At 34.8% G+C, this 7194-nt stretch overlaps 1 protein-coding gene across 1 annotated transcript in view; it reads left to right on the plus strand.

Annotated features, from left to right (window-relative positions):
- The window catches only part of LOC117101017 (serine/threonine-protein kinase SIK2-like), a 16080-nt gene extending 9439 nt beyond the window's left edge, over window positions 1–6641 (plus strand). Inside the window, exons 7-8 of the mRNA XM_033240869.1 lie at window positions 1682–1893; window positions 2304–6641. Coding sequence (XP_033096760.1) covers window positions 1682–1893; window positions 2304–3782 — 1691 coding nt within the window. The 3' untranslated portion in view covers window positions 3783–6641. The remainder of the gene's footprint in view (window positions 1–1681; window positions 1894–2303) is intronic.
- Window positions 6642–7194: the final 553 nt, after the last annotated feature.

A 7194-nucleotide genomic window follows, 5' to 3' on the forward strand; every position in this document is an offset into this window, starting at 1 on the left:
AATAACCGCCCCTCTCGAATAACCGCCCCTCCTAACATGAAAATTTCCTTAAGCGCCCCGTTTGAATAAGCGCCCCCTCATAAGATTTTCTTCATAGCAAGTCAATAATCCAATCAATCCTGGGACTGTGGTTGTTGGCATGAATTGAGCTGTAGAGTGAAAACACATTCTTCTTCGGTCAGTATCAAAATGAGGATATTTCTCTTGGACAGATGAGACAGTATATTTTCAACTTTACTCTTTTTACATATTTGTCTATGCCTAGTCCTAAATATTCACGCATTCTTGTCATGAGCCATGTTTTCTGGACGATTATCTTTTCTAACCACCATTCGTAATGTCCTTTTATAATCTTTTTTCATTCAAAAAGTGCCTCTTGAATTTAATAATTTCCATAAGAACCCCTCGATTTTCATCTATTTCTATAAGCGCCCCCTCAATTTCCACTCTGTTTTCATAAGCGCCCCGTTTGAATAAGCGCCCCTCAAAAAGTGCAAAAAAATATTTTAAGCGCCCGTGCGCTTATTCGCGCGAGTACGGTAGTTAAATGCTGTAAAATGTAATGACTCTTGGTTTGGTACAGTATTCGCTAGTGATTACCTGTGTTGTTAAATCACTGTTAATTGCTCAATTGCATTGCTTCATTCAGAGTCTTGGTGTTGTGCTGTATGTGCTGGTATGTGGTGCTCTTCCATTTGATGCCAAGACACTTCCACAACTCAAGGAGCGTGTGTTGGCTGGCCGGTTTCGGATTCCATATTTTATGTCATGTGGTAAGTTCATGGTCAACAGATAATGTTAAGTTGGGTTTCCATACAATCACTACACACTATCAGGGACAGCATTCGGTGATGCTCATTGGTTGGTTGAATTGGGAAGCCCTCCCTATTTTGTTTTGGATTGCTACGCAGTAAAACAATTGCACTAAAAACACTGTATCGACAGTGTAGCAATTGTATGGAAACCAGACTGAAACTGGTATACATTAACATTGGTCATTCTGTTGCCTTGTTTAATTGTAATATTCTATGGTATAATACATCCAACTAAACTACAAATACTCCAAACTATATTTGAGCTCAATAGTAAATTACTGTCAGTGCACCAGGAGTTTCAACAAACTTTATTATTCCTGAACATAATAAGACCTTCAAATAGTATTTCAAATAGTATATATTCACTGAGCTAAAACTCTGGAATATGATCCCTATTATTATTGCTGATTCATCATCCAAATAAGTATTCATACCAAACAATTTATCTATAATCAAGTCAAGAAAAAATAATTAGCATAACATAATGTTATAGTAATTAAGTTTACTTGGAGACCAGGCCCTCCCATCCAGCTGTCCTGATTGCCAATAAGGAAAGTAAGAATACGAATGAATATCCATATAATAAATTTTATATATCCTGAAAAAAATGTCAACCACCTATTGTATTTTTTCTTGACTTGTCTTGTTTTACCACATGTTCACCAGGATATCTGCCATTTACCACTTTGATGCATCATAACTGAACTAAGATATCCATAGATTGGTATGTTCATAGAATTAAACTAAGTAGAGTATACTGTACATACTTAGTTAATGCTTTGAATGTGGCCGGTCTTCAACACGCTTTAATCTTTGCTTAGAATGTGGGCTACAGTAGTTCTTTAATAATTTTTTTATTTACTTAGAATGTGAGCATATGATTCGCAAAATGCTTGTAGTGGATCCATCAAAGCGTTACACAATGCAACAGATACAACAACACAAGTGGATGTTGCTACATGCTGGCCGTGAGCCTACACATCCTATCGTTGAAATTCCGAGACCTGTTGGAGAATTCAATGAAAAAGCATTACGACTGATGGGAAACCTTGGTATTGATCAGCAGAAAACGATTGAGGTAAGTTCATTGTGCATTTTACCTCAGTTATTCAGTTCCTGATGATATAGCTCTTCCTAATTAAGCAAGGGTACCTACTGTATTTATAATAGCATAAGTGTAAATTAAAAATAATGAATTAATGAGTGTATACTGTATAAGTAATTGTAAGCAAAATCAGATTATTTGATGAGATTGTGGCTATGTGCACTAATTCTAATTTAATCTTCCTCATTTGTTACAGTATCAACCGTCATTAATGTCATATTTTTACTATTTCATTCTGTTTCATGTTGCATTCAAAAGTGTAAAGCCTGGTTTAATGTACTCATTGATTGCACACCTTGTGTAGATGAGTTTATTATTCCCTGTTTACTCTTGAAGTATTGGCTATATTTAATGTTATTCTTTATTTAATTTTTGTCTTCTAGGCCATTCAGAACAATCTGTTTGATCACTACACTGCAATATATTACCTGTTGGGGGAACGGTTGAAGATGTACAGACACACTTTTCCTACAGACACAAAAATAGAAGCAAGATCAAGGAGGCCCAGCTCTATAGCAGATCATGCAATTGTACGACAACAACTAGAAAAGATATCATCACATACAGCACCAGGTTCTGCATTGCCTTTTCAGACAGTTTTAACGCATCAAAAGACTAGTGGACCTTTACATGGATGTTTAAGAGAATCAGAATTAAACACGCAGCCAAATAAAGGAAGCGTTATGTTGGAAGCTATTCCTCAACTTTACCAAGCACGCCGTGTGAGATCAATGTCACCAAAGAACATGGTCTCTTCAATAGATGAGGCCAATGAGATTGATATGTCTGAAGGACAAGTGGAGGTGGAGAAACCATGTCAAATATTACATCCACCATTAACTAGTTACTCATTTGATTTGCCGAGTCACACAGGTCCAAGTTTGAGTGATTTTGGTTTAGAACCCGATGCATTCAATGGATCATTTGGTTCTGACGAAGAAATGGAGATTTTGCACAATTATCCACGTATGTCCTCAAGGCAAAATATTGTTATACATTCAGCATGCAATTCACCAACAATGTCACCATTAACAGAACACAGACAGTTGCAGGGCAGACGTCGCATGTCTCGAGTTCAAGAAAACGTACAGACTGGTAGCAGAACATGTTCACAATCGCCAATTTACTTCCGTGAGGGTAGACGTGCTTCCGATGGACTCTTAGCACAGGGTATAGTAATGTTCCGTCAAAACCATAATATACCAAAGACATATGGCATGTTCGATATCCATCAGAAAGAACATGACCAAGAATGCAATATTGCAACGCAGGAACTAGGCCAGCTTGCCTTACTACAGACATCATTTACTGAGGACCAACATGGAATGTCTGAGAAACAAACTAATAAATTAGCAGCACCTTGTTTTAATAAGCAGAGCTTTCAAGATTGGCAACATGTGCATGGAAAAGTGTTAGATGAGTCTACACAAAACTGCATGAATCCACTTGAAACTGGTTTAAACCAGTCATGTAATACTGATCCACAGAAACTAGGTCAGATTGGTAGTCCAACTGCCAGAAGACTTCAGCATCATTTGATGCAGCAGAAATTGATTCAAAAGCGTCAACAGCTTCAAAAACAATCTCAGTTAAGTCAAGAATTTCAACAGTTGAATTTGGTGAAGCAAGCAAGTTTTGAGAGGCGTCCACCGCCACCAAACAGAGCCGATTCTTACAAAATGGCACAGCAACATCCCATTGACCCACATATTCCGTCAGATAGAATATCAATTAATGTTGCTGAAGACTATAAACATTGCATCCATGGAACTAGTAATAAAGTTAACGAAGATGATGTAGAAACAATGGATACCTCAGATGTTTCGTCTTTACAAAGTTCATATTCATTTACTCCTTGTTGAGGAGGCTGTGTAGGTTTTTTAGGGAAATAATAAGTAAATGGAGAAAACAAAAGAGGAAATTGTAAAGTTTTTAAGGTAGGCCTATGTGAAAGAAAATGTGCATTTGTTTGGTCACATTGAATGAATGAGAACCTTTTGTTTTCATGTTTTTTTCTTTAATGGAGAATGTAATGATGATGTGGATAAATCATGTGACTCGATTACATAAAGTACAGTTGGATGTGTTGAGTATTGGAACTTTCTGTAACTGCGCTGTGGTGGTTACGTCATAACCTTTGTGGTTATTTTTTACGATACAGCTTTTTCTCATTGTTTGTTCTGAGATAATGTTGTTTTAGGTGCTTGGTACAGTATTAGAATGTCCTGCCAACCTACAACATTCTCAATATTTCTTTGTTGTTTTACTCAATTTGTAAGTTTATTCATTGATGACTCATTTTCCATCAAGTATGATAAGTGAACAAATCTCAGAAGGTTGAATAATCATTTGCAATAAACATGTAACATTCTATATAATATTAAATTTGTTGTCTTTGTAGGTTATCTTTATGGTAACAATCAAACAACTCAGTTAAATGGCTTTGTCAAGGATGTGAGTGGGTATTAGTTGTATAATTTGTGTTGCATTATACACTATGATGTTGCATCTAAACTGATTTCATGAAAAGATGCATTGGTTGAAATACAATGAAGACTACATTATTTCAGGTAGTGTGTGCTATATAAATAATGAATTTTCATTTTTTGTGACTTGTCCAAGTTTATTTGTAGATTATGGTAAAGCTTTAATTGCAACTCAATAGAAGCAATACAAATTATTTTAAAATATGTTTTAGTTTTACAATGAAGTTGACCATTAAAATTATAAAGTAGACCAGTAGCATAGATTACCATATATGGTGCTTCATTAATCCATTACTTGTTGCAGTTGTATCTCACCAATTGAGTCTAGATTCCTCTGATCTCTTCATGTTTAAAGTATAGTTTATAAGGGACATGTCAGTTTTTACATGTACACACACGCCCATACATGTACATTGGCCAGGGATGTGGGAATTTTTTTTTTATTCCCCCTCTGATAAATCAAACCACCACCACCTACTTCATAATATAGTATCAAAGTGATGCTGAAATTCACCATTCACATACTAGAATCACAGTTACAAAACAATTTACTCAATCCTACAAATCATGTCAGTATAAACAAAAATTGAAATTGTAGGATCTGGGAGACTCTCATTAAGACCAGGGATCACAAGCATGTAAGCCACCCAGCAAATTATGTAATTAATGATAATTTGAAAAAGAATAGATTCTCATTAGAGCTCTGGTCCTGGACCCCACCAAGGTGCCAAGTTTCTCCCATGACCTCTGATACTCGAGATGACCTCTGATACTCGAGATGACCTCTGATACTCGAGGGTATAGAGGTTATATGGTTGCATGCCTGTGGATACTCATTCAATTGTACCAGAGTGGGCACCCTTAAGCACCTTTACACACATTGACTCTTATACAAATAAAGCACACACAATCTATTATTTCTCCAATTTTCTTTGGTTAATTTGTGTTTAATAGCCTACATTTATGTAAATTTATTATTTTTTTCCGATGTACCAGTAGGGTAATATTTTATCCACAAAGTAATTCTTTTTAACTGAATTTTAGTCCTGCAAGATCTTATTCACACATAGTATGCTTCAGTAATGCAAAATTATAGTCGCATCATTGAAAAAAATCCCCAAAAATCATTATAATTCCCAATAACAAACACCACTTAGATGATTTTATGTATCACAAAATTTGTTTTGACAATGCTAAATGAAAATTTGTGTTTGTATGTTTTAACATGATATTTCCTATGGCAATGTATGTTAACATGTGTTGTCTTTCATAAGGAAAATAAATGGCTAATTTGAGTTGTGGCCAAAAACAAAAATAATAACATTAGGTCAGTAGTGTAAATGTGTAATCATTTTATTTTACATTATTTGTATTTATATTCTCACTTTACTAACTTTTCATTCATTTTACTTGTCTAATTCATAGTGTAGATTGTAGCGTTACACAGTTGTACTGGTATGTACATTAATGTAGCAATACAGGTTCTTTCTTAAACTGTAAATGTTTTGTGCCCCTTGTAGCACTACAACTGTAATTGTTACATTAATGTATCACTGTGCAGTTTTTTATCCTGTAACTGTAACTTGATGTAGCGCTATGCAGTGTCTTACCCGTAAATACTATGAACATTCATGAGTTCTGCACAGTGTTTTATTCTGGTATGTACATTGATGTAGTGCTACACAGTTTATTATACAGTACTGTAAATGTTACATGCATTTATGTAGAGATATGCAGTTTATTGTACTGTAAATGACACGTACATTAATGTAGCGTTACACAGTGTTTATTCTGATGTATAATCCATACAGTGGTGTAGCACTATGCAGTTTCTTTTACTGTAAATGCTACAAGAATATAGTGCAACTGTTTTAGTTTCCTCTGGTTTATAGATTGCTGTTGACGTCATCGATAGTTGTTAAAACGTTCGTTGAAAATAATTCTAATACAGACGTTCGTCATGACATTATGTGAGTCAACGTTTTACGTCAGAACAAAAGTGTTACTCGTATTTCTTGTTGGACGCATTCTTTTCACTTTGAAACGATTGCCGAATATTACGAGAGTATTATCTTAAAGAGAACTATATACTCACCACATTGAGATACTTTTTCTTCTCATGGAGGTTGAGAATTTTATTAAACCGGATTTGAAATCCGGCGATTGTCGTTCAAACTGTATTATTTTAATTTATTATTCTCTTGTCAATAAACACATACAAACATGTCAAAATGACGTGGTTTCTCTTGTTTATAATTCTTTATGTAATGTAATCTAATCTTTAAAAAATGTGATGTTATTTAAACGATTTATGCCGTCCGTTTCCGATTAAAACAAATGCTGCACAATAATCAAAGAAGTAATTAGTTCTGAAGTATAAACGACAGATACAATTATCATGGATTTTTTTTTGTTTTTTGACAAATCAAAATAATACAGGCCTACTGATAAAAAAAATTACCGTATTAAATATCAATTAATTTCGCCATTGTTACCTGCGCCTGTGCGCATAAATTTGAAATCCCAGGTTGTTCACCTCCTTTCTAGCACGATAACTTGACGATATGTCATTACTAATTCTTAACATTTGGCGTCTTTTAGCCTCAGCACGCTCATTTCTGAAAACAAGACGTAAAAGAGCGAAATGAGTGCGTCAAAGGTTGAATAAACGGAAAATTTAGTATTATTTAAATAACAAGTTGTTGACATTATGCACACAAAATTTATGTAGCATTCCTGCATCATGCAATCATTTAACATTAGTTCAATGAGAAAGCTGAACGGCGAT

The sequence above is a fragment of the Anneissia japonica genome, unplaced genomic scaffold (assembly GCF_011630105.1).
Source record: "Anneissia japonica isolate Jap-2015-1 unplaced genomic scaffold, ASM1163010v1 scaffold1785_len1016330_cov206, whole genome shotgun sequence".
NCBI classification, from domain to species: domain Eukaryota; kingdom Metazoa; phylum Echinodermata; class Crinoidea; order Comatulida; family Comatulidae; genus Anneissia; species Anneissia japonica.